Here is a 25,199-nt window from a genome sequence, read left to right as displayed (position 1 = left end):
GGGGAGACTGTTACTGTTGTGGTGGTGGTGTAGGAGACTGTTTACTGTTGTGGTGTGGTGTAGGGGAGACTGTTTTACTGTTGTGGTGGTGGTGTAGGGAGAGACTGTTTATGTTGTGGTGGTGGTGTAGGAGGACTGTTTACTGTTGTGGTGGTGGTGGTAGGGGACTGTTTACTGTTGTGGTGGTGGTGTAGGGAGGACTGTTACTGTTGTGGTGGTGGTGTAGGTAGACTGTTTACTGTTGTGGTGGTGGTGTAGGAGACTGTTTACTGTTGTGGTGGTGGTGTAGGTAGACTGTTACTGTTGTGGTGGTTGGTGTAGGGAGACTGTTTACTGTTGTGTGGTGGTGTAGGGAGACTGTTTACTGTTTGTGGTGGTGGTTGTTTGTAGGAGGACTGTTTACTGTTGTGGTGTGGTGTAGGGAGACTGTTTACTGTTGTGGTGGTGGTGTAGGGGAGACTGTTTACTGTTGTGGTGGTGGTGTAGGGAGACTGTTTACTGTTGTGGTGGTGGTGTAGGGAGACTGTTTACTGTTGTGGTGTGGTGTTAGGGGAGACTGTTTTACTGTGTGGTGGTGTGTGTAGGGAGACTGTTTACTGTTGTGGTGGTGGTGTAGGAGGAGACTGTTTACTGTTGTGGTGGTGGTGTAGGAGACTGTTTACTGTTGTGGTGGTGGTGTAGGGGGACTGTTTACTGTTGTGGTGGTGGTGTAGGGGAGACTGTTTACTGTTGTGGTGGTGGTGTAGGGGAGACTGTTTACTGTTGTGGTGGTGGTGTAGGGGAGACTGTTTACTGTTGTGGTGGTGGTGTAGGAGAACTGTTTACTGTTGTGGTGGTGGTGTAGGGAGACTGTTTACTGTTGTGGTGGTGGTGTAGGGAGACTGTTTACTGTTGTGGTGGTGGTGTAGGGGAGACTGTTTACTGTTGTGGTGGTGGTGTAGGAGGACTGTTTACTGTTGTGGTGGTGGTGTAGGGAGACTGTTTACTGTTGTGGTGGTGGTGTAGGGGAGACTGTTTACTGTTGTGGTGGTGGTGTAGGGGAGACTGTTTACTGTTGTGGTGGTGGTGTAGGGGAGACTGTTTACTGTTGTGGTGGTGGGTGTAGGGAGACTGTTTACTGTTGTGGTGGTGGTGTAGGGGAGACTGTTTACTGTTGTGGTGGTGGTGTAGGGGAGACTGTTTACTGTTGTGGTGGTGGTGTAGGGAGACTGTTTACTGTTGTGGTGGTGGTGTAGGGAGACTGTTTACTGTTGTGGTGGTGGTGTAGGGGAGACTGTTTACTGTTGTGGTGGTGGTGTAGGGGAGACTGTTTACTGTTGTGGTGGTGGTGTAGGGAGACTGTTTACTGTTGTGGTGGTGGTGTAGGGAGACTGTTTACTGTTGTGGTGGTGGTGTAGGGGAGACTGTTTACTGTTGTGGTGGTGGTGTAGGGAGACTGTTTACTGTTGTGGTGGTGGTGTAGGGAGACTGTTTACTGTTGTGGTGGTGGTGTAGGGAGACTGTTTACTGTTGTGGTGGTGGTGTAGGGAGACTGTTTACTGTTGTGGTGGTGGTGTAGGAGAGACTGTTTACTGTTGTGGTGGTGGTGTAGGGGAGACTGTTTACTGTTGTGGTGGTGGTGTAGGGGAGACTGTTTACTGTTGTGGTGGTGGTGTAGGGGAGACTGTTTACTGTTGTGGTGGTGGTGTAGGGAGACTGTTTACTGTTGTGGTGGTGGTGTAGGGGAGACTGTTTACTGTTGTGGTGGTGGTGTAGGGGAGACTGTTTACTGTTGTGGTGGTGGTGTAGGGAGACTGTTTACTGTTGTGGTGGTGGTGTAGGAGACTGTTTACTGTTGTGGTGGTGGTGTAGGGAGACTGTTTACTGTTGTGGTGGTGGTGTAGGAGACTGTTTACTGTTGTGGTGGTGGTGTAGGAGAGACTGTTTACTGTTGTGGTGGTGGTGTAGGGGAGACTGTTTACTGTTGTGGTGGTGGTGTAGGGGAGACTGTTTACTGTTGTGGTGGTGGTGTAGGGAGACTGTTTACTGTTGTGGTGGTGGTGTAGGGGAGACTGTTTACTGTTGTGGTGGTGGTGTAGGGAGACTGTTTACTGTTGTGGTGGTGGTGTAGGGGAGACTGTTTACTGTTGTGGTGGTGGTGTAGGGAGACTGTTTACTGTTGTGGTGGTGGTGTAGGAGACTGTTTACCTGTTGTGGTGGTGGTGTAGGAGACTGTTTACTGTTGTGGTGGTGGTGTAGGAGAGACTGTTTACTGTTGTGGTGGTGGTGTAGGGAGACTGTTTACTGTTGTGGTGGTGGTGTAGGGAGACTGTTTACTGTTGTGGTGGTGGTGTAGGGGACTGTTTACTGTTGTGGTGGTGGTGTAGGGGAGACTGTTTACTGTTGTGGTGGTGGTGTAGGGGAGACTGTTTACTGTTGTGGTGGTGGTGTAGGGGAGACTGTTTACTGTTGTGGTGGTGGTGTAGGAGACTGTTTACGTTGTGGTGGTGGTGTAGGAGAGACTGTTTACTGTTGTGGTGGTGGTGTAGGAGACTGTTTACTGTTGTGGTGGTGGTGTAGGGAGACTGTTTACTGTTGTGGTGGTGGTGTAGGAGACTGTTTACTGTTGTGGTGGTGGTGTAGGGGAGACTGTTTACTGTTGTGGTGGTGGTGTAGGAGACTGTTTACTGTTGTGGTGGTGGTGTAGGGGAGACTGTTTACTGTTGTGGTGGTGGTGTAGGGGAGACTGTTTACTGTTCTGGTGGTGGTGTAGGGGAGACTGTTTACTGTTGTGGTGGTGGTGTAGGGGAGACTGTTTACTGTTGTGGTGGATGGTGTAGGGGAGACTGTTTTACTGTTGTGGTGGTGGTGTAGGGAGACTGTTTACTGTTGTGGTGGTGGTGTAGGGAGACTGTTTACTGTTGTGGTGGTGGTGTAGGAGACTGTTTACTGTTGTGTGGTGGTGTAGGGAGACTGTTTACTGTTGTGGTGGTGGTGTAGGAGACCTGTTTACTGTTGTGGTGGTGGTGTAGGGGAGACTGTTTACTGTTGTGGTGGTGGTGTAGGGGAGACTGTTTACTGTTGTGGTGGTGGTGTAGGGGAGGACTGTTTACTGTTGTGGTGGTGGTGTAGAGAGACTGTTTTACTGTTGTGGTGGTGGTGTAGGGGGACTGTTTACTGTTGTGGTGGTGGTGTAGGGAGACTGTTTACTGTTGTGGTGGTGGTGTAGGAGACTGTTTACTGTTGTGGTGGTGGTGTAGGGAGACTGTTTACTGTTGTGGTGGTGTGTAGGGGACTGTTTACTGTTGTGGTGGTGGTGTAGGAGACTGTTTACTGTTGTGGTGGTGGTGTAGGAGACTGTTTACTGTTGTGATGGTGGTGTAGGAGACTGTTTACTGTTGTGGTGGTGGTGTAGGGGAGACTGTTTACTGTTGTGGTGGTGGTGTAGGGGAGACTGTTTACTGTTGTGGTGGTGGTGTAGGGGAGACTGTTTACTGTTGTGGTGGTGGTGTAGGAGAGACTGTTTACTGTTGTGGTGGTGGTGTAGGGGACTGTTTACTGTTGTGGTGGTGGTGTAGGAGACTGTTTACTGTTGTGGTGGTGGTGTAGGAGACTGTTTACTGTTGTGGGGGTGGTGTAGGGGAGACTGTTTACTGTTGTGGTGGTGGTGTAGGGGAGACTGTTTACTGTTGTGGTGGTGGTGTAGGAGACTGTTTACTGTTGTGGTGGTGGTGTAGGGGACTGTTTACTGTTGTGGTGGTGGTGTAGGGGACTGTTTACTGTTGTGGTGGTGGTGTAGGGGAGACTGTTTACTGTTGTGGTGGTGGTGTAGGGGAGACTGTTTACTGTTGTGGTGGTGGTGTAGAGGAGACTGTTTACTGATGTGGTGGTGGTGTAGGAGACTGTTTACTGTTGTGGTAGTGGTGTAGAGGAGACTGTTTACTGTTGTGGTGGTGGTGTAGGGGACTGTTTACTGTTGTGGTGGTGGTGTAGGAGACTGTTTACTGTTGTGGTGGTGGTGTAGGGGACTGTTTACTGTTGTGGTGGTGGTGTAGGGGACTGTTTACTGTTGTGGGGGTGGTGTAGGGGAGACTGTTTACTGTTGTGGTGGTGGTGTAGAGGAGACTGTTTACTGTTGTGGTGGTGGTGTAGGGGAGACTGTTTACTGTTGTGGTGGTGGTGTAGAGGAGACTGTTTACTGTTGTGGGGGTGGTGTAGGGGAGACTGTTTACTGTTGTGGTGGTGGTGTAGAGGAGACTGTTTACTGTTGTGGGGGTGGTGTAGGGGACTGTTTACTGTGGTATACCGGGTGTAAACAAGGGGTCAGGAGTACCGTAAACCGGTTATACTCGCTACCGTGACCTGGTATACTCCCCCCCCCCAACCAGTTACTTTCCTAAGCGCTTCCTGGTTCGTCACACACCTGCCTGGACGGTCACACACCTGCCTGTCCCGTCATACACCTGTCTGGACCGTCACACTCCTGCCTGGCCCGTCACACACCCGCCTGTACCGTCACACACCCGCCTGTACTGTCACACACCTGTCTACACCGTCACACACCCGCCTGCACCGTGACACACTTACCTACACCGTCACACACCTGTCTGGACCGTCACACACCTGCCTGGACCGTCACACACCCGCCTGGATCATCTCACACCTGCCTGGCCCGTCATACACCTGTCTGGACCGTCATACACCCGCCTCCACCCTTACACACCTGCCTGGACCGTCACACACCCGCCTGAACCGTCACACACCTGCCTGGACCGTCACGCACCCGCCTGGACCGTCACACACCTGCCTGGACCGTCACACACCCGCCTGGACCGTCACACACCTGCCTGGACCGTCACACACCCGCCTGGACCGTCACACACCTGCCTGGACCGTCACACACCCGCCTGGACCGTTACACACCTGCCTGGACCGTCACACACCTGCCTGGACCGTCACACACCCGCCTGGACCGTCACACACCTGCCTGGACCGTCACACGCCCGCCTGGACCGTCACACACCTGCCTGGACCGTCACACACCCGCCTGGACCGTCACACACCTGCCTTGACCGTCACACACCTGCCTGGACCGTCACACACCCGCCTACACCGTCACACACCCGCCTACACCGTCACACACCTGCCTAAACCGTCACACACCTGCCTGGACCGTCACACACCCGCCTACACCGTCACACACCCGCCTACACCGTCACACACCTGCCTACACCGTCACACACCCGCCTACACCGTCACACACCTGCCTACACCGTCACACACCCGCCTACACCGTCTCACACCCGCCTACACCGTCACACACCTGCCTACACCGTCACACACCTGCCTACACCGTCACACACCCGCGTACACCGTCACACACCCGCCTACACCGTCACACACCTGCCTACACCGACACACACCCGCCTACACCGTCACACACCCGCCTGCACCGTCACACACCCGCCTACACCGTCACACACCCGCCTACACCGTCACACACCTGCCTGGACCGTCACACACCCGCCTACACCGTCACACACCCGCCTACACCGTCACACACCTGCCTACACCGTCACACACCCGCCTACACCGTCACACACCTGCCTGGACCGTCACACACCCGCCTACACCGTCACACACACCCGCCTACACCGTCACACACCTGCCTGGACCGTCACACACCTGCCTACACCGTCACACACCTGTCTACACCGTCACACACCCGCCTACACCATCACACACCCGCCTACACTGTCACATACCCGCCTACATCGTCACACACCTGCCTACACCGTCACACACCTGCCTGGACCGTCACACACCCGCCTACACCGTCACACACACCCGCCTACACCGTCACACACCTGCCTGGACCGTCACACACCCGCCTACACCGTTACACACCTGCCTACACCGACACACACCCGCCTACACCGTCACACACACCCGCCTACACCGTCACACACCTGCCTACACCGTCACACACCCGCCTACACCATCACACACCCGCCTACACCGTCACACACACCCGCCTACACCGTCACACACCTGCCTACACCGTCACACACCCGCCTACACCATCACACACCCGCCTACACTGTCACACACCCGCCTACATCGTCACACACCTGCCTACACCATCGTAGTATGGTCCCACACTGGTCCACTATGTATTTTTTACACTTGTGTGTAAAGTGAATAATCAAATATATAAATTATATAATATATATATATAAATTATATATATACAGAAATATATAAATTATCAATGCCCTCAGTCGTATAATTACAATTTATTAGCTTGAAATTATTTTAAATTATGTAATTATGGATTTGGGCCGGGGGGGAGGGGGAGGAATGGTGCCCAACCACTTCATGTGGACGGTCGACGGGGGATTGAACTCGGACCCGCATGACGCCAGACCATAGCTCTACCCTCCACCCTCAAGTGGATAGAAATAGCGTTACCGTAGGGAGTAACTAACCCCAGGAGTAACTATATATATATATATATATATATATATATATATATATATATATATATATATATATATATATATATATATATATATGTGTGTGTATATTAAAATGCTCCAAGATTCCTAAGGAGTTTCCTGACACGTTATAAGACATGACTTGACGCTACGAGCTTCGTAATAAGGTGACGGTGAGTTGGCGAAACAGTTGCATCATTCTCGGCCCTTTGTCACAAGTTACCACGATCACTTGCGTCGGGAACGATTGGGCAACAAACATGTTTGAGGTTATCTTGAGGTTCGGGGCCCAGCGTCCCCGCGGCCGGGTCCTCGACCAGGCCTCCACCCCCAGGAAGCAGCAGCAGCTCGTGACAGCTGTCTAACTCCCAGGTACCTATAGCCTGCTGCTAGGTGAACAGGCGCATCAGGCTGAAACAAACCCATTTGTTTCCGCCTCCGCCTGGAATCGAACCCGGAATCTCAGTGCAATAACCTTTGAACGAGAGGCTTTGAAAAGGACGGTACGTGACGGGACGTTGAGGAGGAGCCGAGGAGAATATTAAACAGGTCATTGTGAAAGTGACAGGAGGGAGAGAGAGACGGTTAGTGGTCCACAGGGCTCCCAGAGGGTTGTAGCTCCCGGCCCCCGCCTTGACGACGGGGACATCTTAAGGATGTGCGAGATTAAGGAGGATACAGTGCAACTTCTTCCTGGGTCAGAAATTCTGCATTGTGTTAATTCTGTTTCTGTTCACTCACAGGGTGAGTGGCGCTGCCCAATACTGTCACTATGGCGGTGTGTCCACACACAGGATGAGTGGCGCTGCCCAATACTGTCACTATGGCGGTGTGTCCACACACAGGATGAGTGGCGCTGCCCAATACTGTCACTATGGCGGTGTGTCCACTCACAGGATGAGTGGCGCTGCCCAATACTGTCACTATGGCGGTGTGTCCACTCACAGGATGAGTGACGCTGCCCAATACTGTCACTATGGCGGTGTGTCCACTCACAGGATGAGTGGCGCTGCCCAATACTGTCACTATGGCGGTGTGTCCACTCACAGGGTGAGTGACGCTGCCCAATACTGTCACTATGGCGGTGTGTCCACTCACAGCGTGAGTGGCGCTGCCCAATACTGTCACTATGGAGGTGTGTCCACTCACAGGGTGAGTGGCGCTGCCCAATACTGTCACTATGGCGGTGTGTCCACTCACAGGGTGAGTGACGCTGCCCAATACTGTCACTATGGCGGTGTGTCCACTCACAGGATGAGTGACGCTGCCCAATACTGTCACTATGGCGGTGTGTCCACTCACAGGGTGAGTGGCGCTGCCCAATACTGTCACTATGGAGGTGTGTCCACTCACAGGGTGAGTGGCGCTGCCCAATACTGTCACTATGGCGGTGTGTCCACTCACAGGGTGAGTGACGCTGCCCAATACTGTCACTATGGCGGTGTGTCCACTCACAGGATGAGTGACGCTGCCCAATACTGTCACTATGGCGGTGTGTCCACTCACAGGATGAGTGGCGCTGCCCAATACTGTCACTATGGCGGTGTGTCCACTCACAGGATGAGTGGTGCTGCCCAATACTGTCACTATGGCGGTGTGTCCACTCACAGGATGAGTGACGCTGCCCAATACTGTCACTATGGCGGTGTGTCCACTCACAGGATGAGTGACGCTGCCCAATACTGTCACTATGGCGGTGTGTCCACTCACAGGATGAGTGCCGCTGCCCAATACTGTCACTATGGCGGTGTGTCCACTCACAGGATGAGTGCCGCTGCCCAATACTGTCACTATGGCGGTGTGTCCACTCACGGGATGAGTGGCGCTGCCCAATACTGTCACTATGGCGGTGTGTCCACTCACAGGATGAGTGACGCTGCCCAATACTGTCACTATGGCGGTGTGTCCACTCACAGGATGAGTGCCGCTGCCCAATACTGTCACTATGGCGGTGTGTCCACTCACAGGATGAGTGCCGCTGCCCAATACTGTCACTATGGCGGTGTGTCCACTCACAGGATGAGTGACGCTGCCCAATACTGTCACTATGGCGGTGTGTCCACTTACAGGATGAGTGACGCTGCCCAATACTGTCACTATGGCGGTGTGTCCACACACAGGGTGAGTGACGCTTCCATTACCCAATGGCTGATATCGTCCAAGATATCTGTGGTCTGATATCATGTTGACTCAATGATGAGGCAACATTGCTTGAAGATATCTTACCCTCTGGGGTAGGGAGGGAGGCTGTAAGGTAGGGAGGGAGGCTGTAAGGTAGGGAGGGAGGCTGTAAGGTAGGGAGGGGGCTGTAAGGTAGGGAGGGTGTCTGTAAGGTAGGGAGGGAGGCTGTAAGGTAGGGAGGGAGGCTGTAAGGTAGGGAGGGAGGCTTTAAGGGAATGAGGGAGGCTGAAAGGTAGGGAGGGTGGCTGTAAGGTAGGGAGGGGGCTGTAAGGTAGGGAGGGTGTCTGTATGGTAGGGAGGGAGTCTGTAAGGTAGGGAGGGAGGCTGTAAGATAGGGAGGGAGGCTGTAAGGGAGGGAGGGAGGCTGTAAGGTAGGGAGGGTGGCTGTAAGGTAGGGAGGGTGGCTGTAAGGTAGGGAGGGAGGCTGTAAAATAGGGAGGGAGGCTGTAAGGTATGGAGGGTGGCTGTAAGGTAGGGAGAGAGACTGTAAGGGAGGGAGGGAGGCTGTAAGGTAGGGAGGGTGGCTGTAAGGTAGGGAGGGTGGCTGTAAGGTAGGGAGGGAGGCTGTAAAATAGGGAGGGAGGCTGTAAAATAGGGAGGGAGGCTGTAAGGTAGGGAGGGAGGCTGTAAGGGAGGGAGGGAGACTGTAAGGTAGGGAGGGAGGCTGTAATGTAGGGAGGGTGGCTGTAAGGTAGGGAGGGAGGCTGTAAGGTAGGGAGGGTGGCTGTAAGGTAGGGAGGGAGGCTGTAAGGTAGGGAGGGAGGCTGTAAGGTAGGGAGGGAGGCAGTAAGGGAGGGAGGGGGGCTGTAAGGTAGGGAGGGTGGCTGTAAGGTAGGGAGGGTGGCTGTAAGGTAGGGAGGGAGGCAGTAAGGGAGGGAGGGAGGCTGTAAGGTAGGGAGGGTGGCTGTAAGGTAGGGAGGGAGGCTGTAAGGTAGGGAGGGTGGCTGTAAGGTAGGGAGGGAGGCTGTAAGGTAGGGAGGGTGGCTGTAAGGTAGGGAGGGAGGCTGTAAGGTAGGGAGGGTGGCTGTAAAATAGGGAGGGTGGCTGTAAGGTAGGGAGGGAGGCTGTAAGGTAGGGAGGGAGGCAGTAAGGGAGGGAGGGAGGCTGTAAGGTAGGGAGGGTGGCTGTAAGGTAGGGAGGGAGGCTGTAAGGTAGGGAGTGTGGCTGTAAAATAGGGAGGGTGGCTGTAAGGTAGGGAGGGTGGCTGTAAGGTAGGGAGGGAGGCAGTAAGGGAGGGAGGGAGGCTGTAAGGTAGGGAGGGTGGCTGTAAGGTAGGGAGGGAGGCTGTAAGGTAGGGAGGGTGGCTGTAAGGTAGGGAGGGAGGCTGTAAGGTAGGGAGGGTGGCTGTAAGGTAGGGAGGGAGGCTGTAAGGTAGGGAGGGTGGCTGTAAAATAGGGAGGGTGGCTGTAAGGTAGGGAGGGAGGCTGTAAGGTAGGGAGGGAGGCAGTAAGGGAGGGAGGGAGGCTGTAAGGTAGGGAGGGTGGCTGTAAGGTAGGGAGGGAGGCTGTAAGGTAGGGAGGGTGGCTGTAAAATAGGGAGGGTGGCTGTAAGGTAGGGAGGGTGGCTGTAAGGTAGGGAGGGAGGCTGTAAGGTAGAGAGGGAGGCTGTAAGGTAGGGAGGGAGGCTGTAAGGTAGGGAGGGTGGCTGTAAGGTAGGGAGGGAGGGAGGCTGTAAGGTAGGGAGGGTGGCTGTAAGGTAGGGAGGGAGGCTGTAAGGTAGGGAGGGTGGCTGTAAGGTAGGGAGGGAGGCTGTAAGGTAGGGAGGGTGGCTGTAAGGTAGGGAGGGTGGCTGTAAGGTAGGGAGGGAGGCTGTAAGGTAGGGAGGGTGGCTGTAAGGTAGGGAGGGAGGCTGTAAGGTAGGGAGGGTGGCTGTAAGGTAGGGAGGGAGGCTGTAAGGTAGGGAGGGTGGCTGTAAAATAGGGAGGGTGGCTGTAAGGTAGGGAGGGTGGCTGTAAGGTAGGGAGGGAGGCTGTAAGGTAGAGAGGGAGGCTGTAAGGTAGGGAGGGAGGCTGTAAGGTAGGGAGGGTGGCTGTAAGGTAGGGAGGGAGGGAGGCTGTAAGGTAGGGAGGGAGGCTGTAAGGTAGGGAGGGAGGGAGGCTGTAAGGTAGGGAGGGTGGCTGTAAGGTAGGGAGGGTGGCTGTAAGGTAGGGAGGGTGGCTGTAAGGTAGGGAGGGTGGCTGTAAGGTAGGGAGGGAGGCTATAAGGTAGAGAGGGAGGCTGTAAGGTAGGGAGGGAGGCTGTAAGGTAGGGAGGGAGGGAGGCTGTAAGGTAGGGAGGGTGGCTGTAAGGGAGGGAGGGTGGCTGTAAGGTAGGGAGGGTGGCTGTAAGGTAGGGAGGGAGGCTGTAAGGTAGGGAGGGAGGCTGTAAGGTAGGGAGGGAGGCTGTAAGGTAGGGAGGGTGGCTGTAAGGTAGGGAGGGAGGCTGTAAGGTAGGGAGGGTGGCTGTAAGGTAGGGAGGGAGGGAGGCTGTAAGGTAGGGAGGGTGGCTGTAAGGTAGGGAGGGTGGCTGTAAGGTAGGGAGGGTGGCTGTAAGGTAGGGAGGGTGGCTGTAAGGTAGGGAGGGAGGCTGTAAGGTAGGGAGGGAGGGAGGCTGTAAGGTAGGGAGGGAGGCTGTAAGGTAGGGAGGGAGGCTGTAAGGTAGGGAGGGAGGCTGTAAGGTAGGGAGGGAGGCTGTAAGGTATGGAGGGTGGCTGTAAGGTAGGGAGGGAGGCTGTAAGGTAGGGAGGGTGGCTGTAAGGTAGGGAGGGAGGCTGTAAGGTAGGGAAGGTGGCTGTAAGGTAGGGAGGGAGGCTGTAAGGTAGGGAGGGTGGCTGTAAGGTAGGGAGGGAGGCTGTAAGGTAGGGAGGGAGGCTGTAAGGTAAGGAGGGAGGCTGTAAGGTAGGGAAGGAGACTGTAAGGTAGGGAGGGAGGCTGTAAGGTAGGGAGGGTGGCTGTAAGGTAGGGAGGGAGGCTGTAAGGTAGGGAGGGTGGCTGTAAGGTAGGGAGGGAGGCTGTAAGGTAGGGAGGGAGGCTGTAAGGTAGGGAGGGAGGCTGTAAGGTAGGGAGGGAGGCTGTAAGGTAGGGAGGGAGGGAGGCTGTAAGGTAGGGAGGGTGGCTGTAAGGTAGGGAAGGTGGCTGTAAGGTAGGGAGGGAGGCTGTAAGGTAGGGAGGGAGGCTGTAAGGTAGGGAGGGAGGCTGTAAGGTAGGGAGGGAGGCTGTAAGGTAGGGAGGGAGGGAGGCTGTAAGGTAGGGAGGGTGGCTGTAAGGTAGGGAGGGTGGCTGTAAGGTAGGGAGGGAGGCTGTAAGGTAGGGAGGGAGGCTGTAAGGTAGGGAGGGTGGCTGTAAGGTAGGGAGGGTGGCTGTAAGGTAGGGAGGGAGGCTGTAAGGTAGCGATGGTGGCTGTAAGGTAGGGAGGGAGGCTGTAAGGTAGGGAGGGTGGCTGTAAGGTAGGGAGGGAGGCTGTAAGGTAGGGAGGGGGGCTGTAAGGTAGGGAGGGAGGCTGTAAGGTAGGGAGGGAGGCTGTAAGGTAGGGAGGGTGGCTGTAAGGTAGGGAGGGAGGGAGGCTGTAAGGTAGGTAGGGAAGGAGGCTGTAAGGTAGGGAGGGAGGCTGTAAGGTAGGAAGGGAGGCTGTAAGGTAGGGAGGGAGGCTGTAAGGTAGGGAGGGAGGCTGTAAGGTAGGGAGGGAGGCTGTAAGGTAGGGAGGGTGGCTGTAAGGTAGGGAGGGAGGCTGTAAGGTAGGGAGGGAGGCTGTAAGGTAGGGAGGGAGGCTGTAAGGTAGGGAGGGAGGCTGTAAGGTAGGGAGGGAGGGAGGCTGTAAGGTAGGGAGGGAGGCTGTAAGGTAGGGAGGGAGACTGTAAGGTAGGGAGGGTGGCTGTAAGGTAGGGAGGGAGGCTGTAAGGTAGGGAGGGTGGCTGTAAGGTAGGGAGGGAGACTGTAAGGTAGGGAGGGAGGCTGTAAGGTAGGGAGGGTGGCTGTAAGGTAGGGAGGGTGGCTGTAAGATAGGGAGGGAGGCTGTAAGGTAGGGAGGGAGGCTGTAAGGTAGGGAGGGAGGCTGTAAGGTAGGGAGGGTGGCTGTAAGGTAGGGAGGGTGGCTGTATGGTAGGGAGGGAGACTGTAAGGTAGGGAGGGAGGCTGTAAGGTAGGGAGGGAGGCTGTAAGGTAGGGAGGGTGGCTGTAAGGTAGGGAGGGAGGCTGTAAGGTAGGGAGGGAGGCTGTAAGGTAGGGAGGGAGGCTGTAAGGTAGGGAGGGAGGCTGTAAGGTAGGGAGGGAGGCTGTAAGGTAGGGAGGGAGGCTGTAAGGTAGGGAGGGTGGCTGTAAGGTAGGGAGGGAGGCTGTAAGGTAGGGAGGGAGGCTGTAAGGTAGGGAGGGAGGCTGTAAGGTAGGGAGGGAGGCTGTAAGGTAGGGAGGGAGGCTGTAAGGTAGGGAGGGAGGGAGGCTGTAAGGTAGGGAGGGAGGCTGTAAGGTAGGGAGGGAGACTGTAAGGTAGGGAGGGTGGCTGTAAGGTAGGGAGGGAGGCTGTAAGGTAGGGAGGGTGGCTGTAAGGTAGGGAGGGAGACTGTAAGGTAGGGAGGGAGGCTGTAAGGTAGGGAGGGTGGCTGTAAGGTAGGGAGGGTGGCTGTAAGATAGGGAGGGAGACTGTAAGGTAGGGAGGGAGGCTGTAAGGTAGGGAGGGAGGCTGTAAGGTAGGGAGGGTGGCTGTAAGGTAGGGAGGGTGGCTGTATGGTAGGGAGGGAGACTGTAAGGTAGGGAGGGAGGCTGTAAGGTAGGGAGGGAGGCTGTAAGGTAGGGAGGGTGGCTGTAAGGTAGGGAGGGAGGCTGTAAGGTAGGGAGGGAGGCTGTAAGGTAGGGAGGGAGGCTGTAAGGTAGGGAGGGAGGCTGTAAGGTAGGGAGGGAGGCTGTAAGGTAGGGAGGGAGGCTGTAAGGTAGGGAGGGTGGCTGTAAGGTAGGGAGGGAGGCTGTAAGGTAGGGAGGGAGGCTGTAAGGTAGGGAGGGAGGCTGTAAGGTAGGGAGGGAGGCTGTAAGGTAGGGAGGGAGGCTGTAAGGTAGGGAGGGAGGGAGGCTGTAAGGTAGGGAGGGAGGCTGTAAGGTAGGGAGGGAGACTGTAAGGTAGGGAGGGTGGCTGTAAGGTAGGGAGGGAGGCTGTAAGGTAGGGAGGGTGGCTGTAAGGTAGGGAGGGAGACTGTAAGGTAGGGAGGGAGGCTGTAAGGTAGGGAGGGTGGCTGTAAGGTAGGGAGGGTGGCTGTAAGATAGGGAGGGAGACTGTAAGGTAGGGAGGGAGGCTGTAAGGTAGGGAGGGAGGCTGTAAGGTAGGGAGGGTGGCTGTAAGGTAGGGAGGGTGGCTGTATGGTAGGGAGGGAGACTGTAAGGTAGGGAGGGAGGCTGTAAGGTAGGGAGGGTGGCTGTAAGGTAGGGAGGGAGGCTGTAAGGTAGGGAGGGTGGCTGTAAGGTAGGGAGGGAGACTGTAAGGTAGGGAGGGAGGCTGTAAGACACCCACACGGGGGCCCTAACACCCACACGGGGCCCCTAACACCCACACGGGGGCCCTAACACCCACACGGGGCCCCCTAACACCCACACGGGGCCCCTAACACCCACACGGGGGCCCTGACACCCACACGGGGCCCCTAACACCCACACGGGGCCCCCTAACACCCACACGGGGCCCCCTAACACCCACACGGGGCCCCTAACACCCACACGGGGCCCCCTAACACCCACACGGGGGCCCTAACACCCACACGGGGCCCCTAACACCCACACGGGGGCCCTAACACCCACACGGGGCCCCTAACACCCACACGGGGCCCCCTAACACCCACACGGGGGCCCTAACACCCACACGGGGTCCCTAACACCCACACGGGGGCCCTAACACCCACACGGGGCCCCTAACACCCACACGGGGCCCCCTAACACCCACACGGGGCCCCTAACACCCACACGGGGCCCCCTAACACCCACACGGGGGCCCCCTCCCAGGACCCCCTAACACCCATTCAGGGCCCCCCTAACACCCACCCAGGGCCCCCTAACACCCACCCAGGGCCCCCTAACACCCAGGCCCCCCCTACCCAGGACCCCCTAACACCCACCCAGGGCCCCCTAACACCCACCCAGGGCCCCCTAACACCCAGGCCCCCCCTAACACCCACCCAGGGCCCCCTAACACCCAGGCCCCCCCTAACACCCACCCAGGACCCCCTAACACCCACCCAGGACCCCCTAACACCCACCCAGGGCCCACAACAAGGGCCCCAAACACTCCAGCAGGTGGTGTGGGCCCCTAGGGAACCCCCAGGGACCCCCTCCCCTGAGCCAGAGTTCAGAAGATACTGAAGTATTCTACACCTGAAGTCTCAAGGTTGGTGAAAGAGACTCACACACCCCGTCAACCAACGGGAGCGCTCCTGTTGCCTGTTCTTCCTCCCCCGTTAATACACTTACTGTATCCTATACACCCTGTGTGTGGGTGTATATCCAGGTATACTGTGTTGTATTTTAGGATCATTTCTGAGAGAGTTTGGTGATGTATTTTGAGTTTTGGAATGTTTAAATGTGGATATGTTGGTGGGTGAGTTTTTAATGGTAAGGGGCAACTGACGGCCGGTCTGGCAGGGCTGGCCGGCTTGGGGGATGGGGGATAGCCTGCTAGGGGTGGGATAGCCGGCTAGGGGAGGGATGGGGGATAGCCGGGTAAGAGGGAGGAGGGCGGCTACCCGGCCTCAAGGCTTCCAGGACGAAAGCTTTATCCATGACGACGAAAAATATGCGACGGAGATTTCCGATTTTTTTCTTCTGTCTCTTTCTACGAAAGAGTTGATTAGTGGTGCTTGAGAAGTACCAGGTAAACTGCTCTTGGGATACCTGGTAAACTGCCTCAGGAGGAGTTTACCTCTTTGAAATGCAATAAAAGAGTTATTTGAAAGGAATTAGTTTCACTCTGCCGGTTGATTGAGAGTTGAGAGGCAGGACCAAAGAGCCAGAGCTCAACCCCCGCGCAAGATGTCAAGGCGCCGTCAAAGGTAAAAATTAAGCTTAGTTCAATTAGTCTGTTAAGGGTGGCATTGTTGAGGTTGTGCTTGCTGGGGTTGGTTGAGCTCCGGCTCTTGGGTCCCGCCTCTCAACCGTCAGTCAACCGGTGTACGAGACCATGCTGTAACCTCATGCTGTCCTCCTCTGTCTTAATCCTTCTCGTAACTTTAGCATGCATTGTTGTGTAGGAAGTGTTGGTTAGGCCATGTTTATTAAGGCCTGGTTGGTTAGGCCATGTTAATTAAGGCCTGGTTGGTTAGGCCGTGTCTATTAAGGCCGTGTTGGTTAGGCCTGGTTACCTTGAGGTGCTTCCGGGGCTTAGCGGCCCGGTCGTCGACCGGGTTAGTTGATCGGTTAGACCATGTTTACTAAGGCCGTGTTGGTTAGACCAGGTTGGTTAGGCCGTGTTGGTTAGGCCATGTTTATTAAGGCCGTGTTGGTTAGGCCATGTCTATTAAGGCCAGGTCGGTTAGATCATGTTTATTAAGGCCGTGTTGGTTAGACCAGGTTGGTTAGGCCATGTTGGTTAGGCCATGCTTATTAAGGCTGTTTTGGTTAGGCCAGGTTATTTAGAGCACATTGGTTAGGTCATGTTTAGTAAGGCCGTGTTGGTTAGACCACGTTGGTTAGGCTGTGTTTATTAAGGCCGTGTTGGTTAGGCCAGGTTGTTTAGGCCATGTTTATTAAGGCCGTGTTGGTTAGGCCAGGTTGGTTAGTCCATTTTAGTTAGGCCATATTGGTTAGACCATGTTGGTTAGGCCACGTTGGTTAGGCCGCATTGGTTAGACCAAGTTGGTTAGGCCATGTTTATTAAGGCCAGGTTTGGTTAGGCCATGTTTATTAAAGCCAGGTTGGTTAGGCCATGTTTATTAAGGCCAGGTTGGTTCGGCCGTGTTGTTTAGACCACGTTAGTTAGGCCAGGTTGGTTAGACCACGTTGGTTAGGCCGTGTTTAGTAAGGCCGTGTTGGTTAGGCCAGATTGGTTAGGCCATGTTGGTTAGGCCGTGTTTAGTAAGGTTGTGTTGGTTAGGCCAGATTGTTTAGACCACGTTGGTTAGGCCGTGTTTAGTAAGGCCGTGTTGGTTAGGCCAGATTGGTTAGACCACGTTGGTTAGGCCGTGTTTAGTAAGGCCGCGTTGGTTAGACCAGATTGGTTAGGCCATGTTGGTTAGGCCGTGTTTAGTAAGGCCGTGTTGGTTAGGCCAGATTGGTTAGACCACGTTGGTTAGGCCGTGTTTAGTTAGGCCGGATTGGTTAGGCCAGGTGGCTCTGGACTCCCTGCTGCGTCACGCAGTCTTCTCGTGGCACCTACCTTGCGTCATGCGTCTTCTAGAGGAGACAACTAACAATTTGCGTCATTAGGGGGGGAGTTACCTATCTTGCGTCACGCATCTCTACCAACGATAGTGGTACCTTGCGTCATGCGTCTTCCAGAGGAGATAACATACAATTTGCGTCATTCGAAGAGAGGTACCAATCTTGCGTCACGCGTCTGTACCAACGATGGAGGGGTGGGGTACCGTGCGTCATGCATCTTCCAGAGGAGAAAACTTACAATTTGCGTCATTCGGAGGGGATGTACCTATCTTGCGTCACGCGTCTCTACCAACGATGGGGGAATACCTTGCGTCATGCGTCTTCCAAAGGAGGCAACTTACAATTTGCGTCATTCGGAGGGTCACCTATCTTGCGTCACGGGGGAGGGGGGGGGTTACCTTGCGTCATGCGTCTTCCAGGGAGGAGGAAGAATCATTAACTCCCTCGTGACGCAAGGACGCACTCCAGGACGCAGGAGAGGTCAGGCGTACCCAGCCAGACAGGAAATGGCAGCCAACGGTATGTGGTTATGCCCCGAGGTGGTGCTGGGCAGCTGGTGTTGGTACCCCTGATGGTACCATGGTACCCCTGATGGTACCATGGTACCCCTGATGGTACCATGGTACCCCTGATGGTACCATGGTACCCCTGATGGTACCATGGTACCCCTGATGATACCATGGTACCCCTGATGGTAGCATGGTACCCCTCATGGTACCTTGGTACCAGGGATAGTACCATGGTACCAGGGATAGTACCATGGTACCCCTGATGGTACCATGGTACCCCTCATGGTACCATGGTACCCCTGATGGTACCATGGTACCCCTCATGGTACCATGGTACCCCTGATGGTACCATGGTACCCCTGATGGTACCATGGTACCCCTGATGGTACCATGGTACCCCTCATGGTAGCATGGTACCCCTGATGGCACCATGGTACCCCTCATGGTACCATGGTACCCCTGATGGTAGCATGGTACCCCTGATGGTACCATGGTACCCCTGATGGTACCATGGTACCCCTGATGATACCATGGTTCCCCTGATGGTAGCATGGTACCCCTGATGGTACCATGGTACCCCTGATGGTACCATGGTACCCCTGATGGTCCCATGGTACCCCTGATGGTAGCATGGTACCCCTGATGGTACCATGGTACCCCTGATGATACCATGGTACCCCTGATGGTAGCATGGTACCCCTGATGGTACCATGGTACCCCTGATGGTACCATGGTACCCCTGATGGTACCATGGTACTAGGGATGGTACCATGCCACCAGGGACGGTACCATGGTACCAGGGACGGTACCATGGTACCAGGGACGGTACCATGCCACCAGGGATGGTACCATGGTACCAGGGACGGTACCATGCTACCAGGGACGGTACCATGTCACCAGAGATGGTACCATGCTACCAGGGATGGTACCATGGTACCCCTGATGGTACCATGCTACCCCTGATGGTACCATGGTACCCCTGATGGTACCATGCTACCCCTGATGGTACCATGGTACCCCTGATGGTACCATGCTACCCCTGATGGTACCATGGTACCCCTGATGGTACCATGCTACCCCTGATGGTACCATGGTACCCCTGATGGTACCATGGTACCCCTGATGGTACCATGGTACCCCTGATGGTACCATGGTACCCCTGATGATACCATGGTACCCCTGATGGTACCATGGTACCCCTGATGGTACCATGGTACCCCTGATGGTACCATGGTACCAGGGATGGTACCATGGTACCCCTGATGGTACCATGCTACCCCTGATGGTACCATGGTACCACTGATGGCACCATGGTACCCCTGATGGTACCATGGTACTAGAGTCGGTACCATGCTACCAGGGACGGTACCATGCCACCAGGGATGGTACCATGGTACCAGGGATGGTACCATGGTACCCCTGATGGTACCATGCTACCCCTGATGGCACCATGGTATCCCTGATAGTACCATGGTACCCCTGATGGCACCATGGTACTAGAGTCGGTACCATGCTACCAGGGACGGTACCATGCCACCAGGGATGGTACCATGGTACCAGGGACGGTACCATGCCACCAGGGATGGTACCATGGTACCCCTGATGGTACCATGGTTACTAGGGTCGGTACCATGCCACCAGGGATGGTACCAGGGACGGTACCATGCCACCAGGGATGGTACCAGGGACGGTACCATGCCACCAGGGACGGTACCATGCCACCAGGGATGGTACCAGGGACGGTACCATGCCACCAGGGATGGTACCTGGGACGGTACCATGCCACCAGGGACGGTACTATGCCACCAGGGACGGTACCATGCCACCAGGGATGGTACCAGGGACGGTACCATGGTACCAGGGACGGTACCATGCCACCAGGGATGGTACCATGCCACCAGGGACGGTACCATGCCACCAGGGATGGTACCATGCCACCAGGGACGGTACCATGCCACCAGGGATGGTACCATGCCACCAGGGACGGTACCATGCCACCAGGGATGGTACCAGGGACGGTACCATGCCACCAGGGATGGTACCAGGGACGGTACCATGCCACCAGGGATGGTACCAGGGGCGGTACCATGCCACCAGGGATGGTACCATGCCACCAGGGACGGTACCATGCCACCAGGGACGGTACCATGCCACCAGGGACGGTACCATGCCACCAGGGACGGTACCATGCCACCAGGGACGGTACCATGCCACCAGGGACGGTACCATGCCACCAGGGACGGTACCATGCCACCAGGGATGGTACCAGGGACGGTACCATGCCACCAGGGACGGTACCATGCCACCAGGGATGGTACCAGGGACGGTACCAGGGACGGTACCATGCCACCAGGGATGGTACCATGCCACCAGGGACGGTACCATGCCACCAGGGACGGTACCATGCCACCAGGGACGGTACCATGCCACCAGGGACGGTACCATGCCACCAGGGACGGTACCATGCCACCAGGGACGGTACCATGCCACCAGGGACGGTACCATGCCACCAGGGACGGTACCATGCCACCAGGGATGGTACCAGGGACGGTACCATGCCACCAGGGACGGTACCATGCCACCAGGGATGGTACCAGGGACGGTACCATGCCACCAGGGACGGTACCATGCCACCAGGGATGGTACCAGGGACGGTACCATGCCACCAGGGATGGTACCATGCCACCAGGGACGGTACCATGCCACCAGGGACGGTACCATGCCACCAGGGACGGTACCATGCCACCAGGGACGGTACCATGCCACCAGGGACGGCATAACACCACCAGCAGGCAAGAATGCATGATGCCAGCACCAACAGTCTGATATCTCACACGCCATGCTCTAAGGACACGTGGACCTGTTATCGTATTGACTCTTGGGGGGGAGGGGGGGGGGGAACACTTGTATCTCTTACGGGTCGTAAAGATGATATCACTGATATCAGGTTATCAGGAGGAGCAACAGCAGCTGGTTTAGTGCCGCAGGCCAGACCCAACAGTCTGGTGGATCACACGACTGGGCTGGTGGAGGTGTAGTATCTGAGCCACCAGTGTGTGCTATGTTTCCGGGTTCTATCCCCGGTGGAGGCGGAAACACATGTGGGTGGGGGGGGGGCAGGGTTACTTTCAGCCTGATGCGCCTGTTCACCTAGCAGTTAATAGGGGTACCTGGGAGTTAGATAGCTGCCACGGGCTGCTGCTGCTGCTTCCTGGGGATGTGTAACAAAAAGGCCTGGTCGAGGACCGGGCCGCGGGGACGCTGAGCCCCGAAATCATCTCAAGATAACCCCAAGATAACCTCTCAAGATAACCAAAAGGTAACCTCAAGATAACCTCTCAAGATAACCTCGCAAGATAACAAAAAGATAACCAAAAGATAACCAAAAGATAACCTCAAGATAACAAAAAGATAACCAAAAGATAACAAAAAGATAACCAAAAGATAATCTCTGAAGATAACCCCAAGATAACCCCAAGAGTAGTCTGTCTACCCACTTACATGGGTCAGTCAGAACTAACTGAACATTAATGAACATCTTCTTGAGGTTATCTTGAGATGATTTCGGGGCTTTAGTATCCCCGCGGCCCGGTCCCCGACCAGGCCTCCACCCCCAGGAAGCAGCCCGTGACAGCTGACTAACACCCAGGTACCTATTTTACTGCTAGGTAACAGGGGCATAGGGTGAAAGAAACTCTGCCCATTGTTTCTCCCCGGCGCCTGGGATCGAACCCAGGCCCACAGGATCACAAGTCCAGCGTGCTGTCCGCTTGGCCGACCGGCTCCCCAGAATCCTAGAATCCCCAGATTCTAGATCCAGAATCCCTTCGTGTGGCAGTGGCCCTCCGCCTCAGCTCAGTGCCCAGCAGAGAGAGAACCCCGCATCTAAAACCCGTATTACCCCGCACTTCGCCCTGATGGCATCACCATATACCCCTGGAAGAGGGGCAGACAGCAGGTGTGGGACTACACATGTGTATCCACCCTGGCTGACACCTATGTACACCTCGGAGCTGATCAAGCAGGTGGGGCGGCCAACCACACGTAAATCAGCAAAATCAGTCAAATACAGGCGACTGGAAGGTCAAAACACCTTTGTTTCCATAGCCTCTGGGGCAAGAGTGCCTTGGGATTTCTCAAGGAATTGGGCTCCAAGCTCATTGACGTCACCAGAGACCCAAGAGCTGCCAGTTTGTTGTTCCAGCGCCTCAGTGTGGCGATCCAGAGGGGAAACGCCTGCTGCATCCTCCGTTCCTGTCCGGAAGCGGAGGAGCTTCAAGACACCCATAACCTTTAACCACTCACTGCATCACCCAATGAACATCTTGTAACCTTTAAATATCTAAGAAAGCACAACAGAAAGTGAGTATTAGGACTTAAAAATCCCCTCTAATGCGTCGTGTGTGCTCTTCTCCGAGGCTAAGGGTCCCCCTCCTTACAGCCAGAGGCACTACGCCCTTCCTATTATATATGTGAAGCATCAGTCGCCTAATCACATCATCATACGTCGCAAATTAGCAGGAAAAAACAGTTTATATCGCACTCAGGAGGGTGAGGAATGAGTGGTGGAAGCGACTGAGACAGCGGAAGGGCGTCACATCACATCCTGCCGCTTACGGCAACAGCAAGACCTTGCTCCAGTACATTGATTATGGCGGTCTCTTCCACGTTGACCAGACCACACACTAGAAGGTGAAGCGACGACGACGTTTCGGTCCGTCCTGGACCATTCTCAAGTCGATTGGGACTGGTTCAGGGCGGACCGAAACGTCGTCGTCCCTTCACCACACACTAGAAAGTGAAGCGACGACGACGTCTCGGTCCGTCCTGGACCATTCTCAAGTCGATTGTGACTGCTATCACGAATCTAGTCACAATCGACTTGAGAATGGTCCAGGACGGATCGAAACGTCGTCGTCGTCCCTTCACCTTCTAGTGTGTGGTGAAGGGACGACGACGACGTTTCGGTCCGTCCTGAACCAGTCCCAATCGACTTGAGAATGGTCCAGGACGGACCGAAATGTCGTCGTCCCTTCACTTTCTAGTGTGTGGTGAAAGGTGAAGGGACGACGACGTTTCGGTCCGTCCTGGACTTTTCACAATCAACTTAAGAATGGTCCAGGACGGACCGAAACGTCGTCGTCGTCCCTTCACCTTCTAGTGTGTGGTCTGGTCAACATACTTCAGCCACGTTATTGTGACTCATCGCCTGTCTCCTGAAGGAATAGCCAATCCCGTGAGACAGTTACCTCGAGGTGTTTCCGGGGCTTAGCGTCCCCACGACCCGGTCGTCGACCAGGCCTCCTGGTGGCTCGACTGGTCAACCAGGCCCTTGGACGCGGCTGCTCGCAGCCTGACGTATGATTCACAGCCTGGTTGATTAGACCAAGATTAGTAGACTTACTCCATTTCAGCACTATTGCCCAATCGTCTCCTTGTTGATATATATAGGAGATGTCCTCCGGCAATGGCTGAAAATAAATCCAATAAAGATTCCTAAGTAGCCAAAATAAATTTCTATATTATTGTGTGAGACGAGATTTCCGTCGTAATAGGCTTGGGTTTTTGGTAAGAAACTTAATATATTGAAACATTTCCACTACACGGGAAGAAAGCGGTTTTTATTTGGAAGAAATACCAGCTATCCCAACCACCAGACAACCAAAAAACCATGAAATACGGCAGATAGCATGGCGTTACAGGGTCCTGTACCCGTAGGATTACAGGAGAGAGGTCCTGTAAGGTCCCACGGTACGTGAAAAGCCTTTCCTCTGAACCTGGAAGATATACCAGCCAACCCAACCACCAGACAACCAAAAAACCATGAAACAAGGCAGATAGCATGGCGTTACAGGGTCCTGTAACCGTAAGATTACAGGAGAGAGGTCCTGTAAGGTCCCACGGTACGTGAAAAGCCTTTCCTCTGAACCTGGAAGAAATACCAGCTAACCCAACCACCAGACAACCAAAAAACCATGAAATACGGCAGATAGCATGACGTTACAGGCTCCTGTAACCGTAGGATTACAGGAGAGAGAGGTCCCACAAGGTCGCACGCTACGTGAAAAGCCTTTCCCTTGAACCTGGAAAAAATTCCAACCATTCCAACCCCCAGACAACCAAAAAACCATAAAATACGGCATATACCATGGCGTTACAGGCTCCTGTAACCGTAGGATTACAGGAGAGAGAGAGAGAGAGAGAGAGAGAGAGAGAGAGAGAGAGAGGTGTCCCAGCGCTACGTGAAAAGCCTTTCCCTTGAACCTGCAGTATTGATCCTGTACATTCACTCCCGTCGCCATCAGGGTCGAGTTAGGGGCGGCCCCTTGCCTCACCCCCTCGTCCCTTTCTTCCCGGCTAAAAATCAACATCGCCCAAGGTCTGCTGTAGCCAGGAGGTCCAAAAATATATACATAACTCAACCCAACGTCAACGGCCATCTTCCATTGCGTGGGGAAAAACGGCGTAGACTGAAGCATTTTATCTTCGAGACAGGCTTTCCAGACCTATTTTTAATTGGGAAATGTAATCAGGAGATGTAATCGCATTACATTTCAACGGTAAACGGTATTGTATTCTGGTGTATGTGGATGTAGGTGGATGTTGATGTCGGTGGATGAGCGGGTCGGTCAGTGTAGGTCCGCTCCACCGCCCTCAGTGTGAGCGCGGCTGTGGTCGTGCTCGGGTGTGTCGCGGGGGAGCTCCTGACGCGCGGCCGGCCACTACTACACAGTTATCTCTCCCCCACATCCCCTTTGCACAGTATTATACCCGCTTCCTGTGCTACCAGTGTCTCTCCAGAGTTCACAGTACTGTGCTATTGTGTCACCGTCGCTACGAAGGTGGATAAATTGATGATCTAAGTGTACCCCTCTGTGTCCAACCGTATAACCCGTGAGTTGGTGGAGCTAGGGAAAATGGCTCGCTGTTAAAAGATATATTCAAATCATGTCTATCCACAGACATGACAACGGCTAACGACGCTATAGCGCATATAGAAGCCGCTATATCCCGCGACTATCCACTGGGGAGTCGAGTGAGGACGTGAGAATAGCGGAGCGAGAGAGAGAGCGCCAACACACCCTTATGGTTACACCATTAATGGCTCCATCGTCATCCTAGCATACTCACACCAGGATATCATCCTAGCAGACTCCAGCGCCTTCAGGATATCATCCTCCAGCGCAGGATGGCCATTACTTTTTATCCTCTAGGCGGAGACAGAAGGTAAATAGGATGTTTGAATTGGTTTTTGTGTGTGAATGTGATGACCCTTAGACTAGAGGAGACGACGGCGCTTCTGTCCGGTCTGGACCTTATATTGTCCAGGTATTGTCCAGGATTGTTTAGGTATATTGTCCAGGTATTGTCCAGGATTGATTAGGTATATTGTCCAGGTATTGTCCAGGATTGTTTAGGTATATTGTCCAGGATTGTCAAGGTATCTATCCAAGTATTGTCCAGGATTTTCCAGGATTGTCAAGGTATCTATCCAAGTATTGTCCAGGATTTTCCAGGATTGTCAAGGTATCTATCCAAGTTTTGTCCAGGTATCTATCCAAGTATTGTCCAGGTATCTATCCAAGTATTGTCCAGGTATCTATCCAAGTATTGTCCAGGTATCTATCCAAGTATTGTCCAGGTATCTATCCAAGTATTGTCCAGGTATCTATCCAAGTATTGTCCAGGTATCAATCCAAGTATTGT

At 54.6% G+C, this 25,199-nt stretch overlaps 1 protein-coding gene across 1 annotated transcript in view; it reads left to right on the top strand.

Moving 5' to 3' along the window:
- The first annotated feature begins 24,148 nt into the window (after positions 1-24,148).
- LOC123749309 (uncharacterized) overlaps positions 24,149-25,199 on the top strand; it is a 92,252-nt gene continuing 91,201 nt past the window's right edge. Inside the window, exon 1 of the mRNA XM_069337691.1 lies at positions 24,149-24,719. Within this exon, the coding sequence (XP_069193792.1) occupies positions 24,682-24,719 (38 nt within the window). The 5' untranslated portion in view covers positions 24,149-24,681. The remainder of the gene's footprint in view (positions 24,720-25,199) is intronic.

Source organism: Procambarus clarkii, chromosome 38 (assembly GCF_040958095.1).
Source record: "Procambarus clarkii isolate CNS0578487 chromosome 38, FALCON_Pclarkii_2.0, whole genome shotgun sequence".
In the NCBI taxonomy this organism is placed as follows: Eukaryota; Metazoa; Arthropoda; class Malacostraca; order Decapoda; family Cambaridae; genus Procambarus; species Procambarus clarkii.
The sequence above is the reverse complement of the archived record's forward strand: the minus strand, read 5'-3'. Positions and strand labels throughout refer to the sequence as shown.